The sequence below is a fragment of the Cystoisospora suis genome, assembly GCF_002600585.1.
Source record: "Cystoisospora suis strain Wien I chromosome Unknown contig_440, whole genome shotgun sequence".
Classification (NCBI taxonomy): Eukaryota; Apicomplexa; class Conoidasida; order Eucoccidiorida; family Sarcocystidae; genus Cystoisospora; species Cystoisospora suis.
In genome coordinates, this window is record NW_027153241.1 from 710 (window position 1) to 1,112 (window position 403).

General features: G+C 50.4%; 1 protein-coding gene across 1 annotated transcript in view; it reads left to right on the forward strand.

The window, feature by feature from the left end:
- The first annotated feature begins 38 nt into the window (after nucleotides 1–38).
- The window catches only part of CSUI_001111 (abc1 protein), a 10,364-nt gene continuing 9,999 nt past the window's right edge, over nucleotides 39–403 (forward strand). Inside the window, exon 1 of the mRNA XM_068061317.1 lies at nucleotides 39–92. Within this exon, the coding sequence (XP_067926704.1) occupies nucleotides 40–92 (53 nt within the window). The 5' untranslated portion in view covers nucleotide 39. The remainder of the gene's footprint in view (nucleotides 93–403) is intronic.

The window sequence follows — 403 nt, forward strand, 5'->3', positions numbered from 1 at the left end:
CATACACCCCCCCCCCGCTGAACTGCCTGTACTCGCAGCATGATCGAAGGCTCCCTTCCTCCCGCTCTCGCTGAGGCTCTCAAACGCACAAGGTAAGTTCCGAATGCTGGTAAAGAAACAACCCTTTTACAGGAGGACTCCAAGACACTTCCTTTGCTGTGTTCTGTTAGGTGAGCGCATTCCTCTTCCTTAGTGACTTCCCACCTTTGTTGTATTACGTACACCGCTACAACACACACAGCCATCTATTCGTGTCTCTGGATAGTCCTATACGTATCTTTGTCTCTCCGTAGTTGTCTGTGTGTTTCTTGGCTTATCTTTCCGAACGGAGGGCTGCGGCGGGGCCATTGAGCTTAACATCCTCTTTCTGCGTTTCTAGACAGGGACAGTGCACGTTGTATTT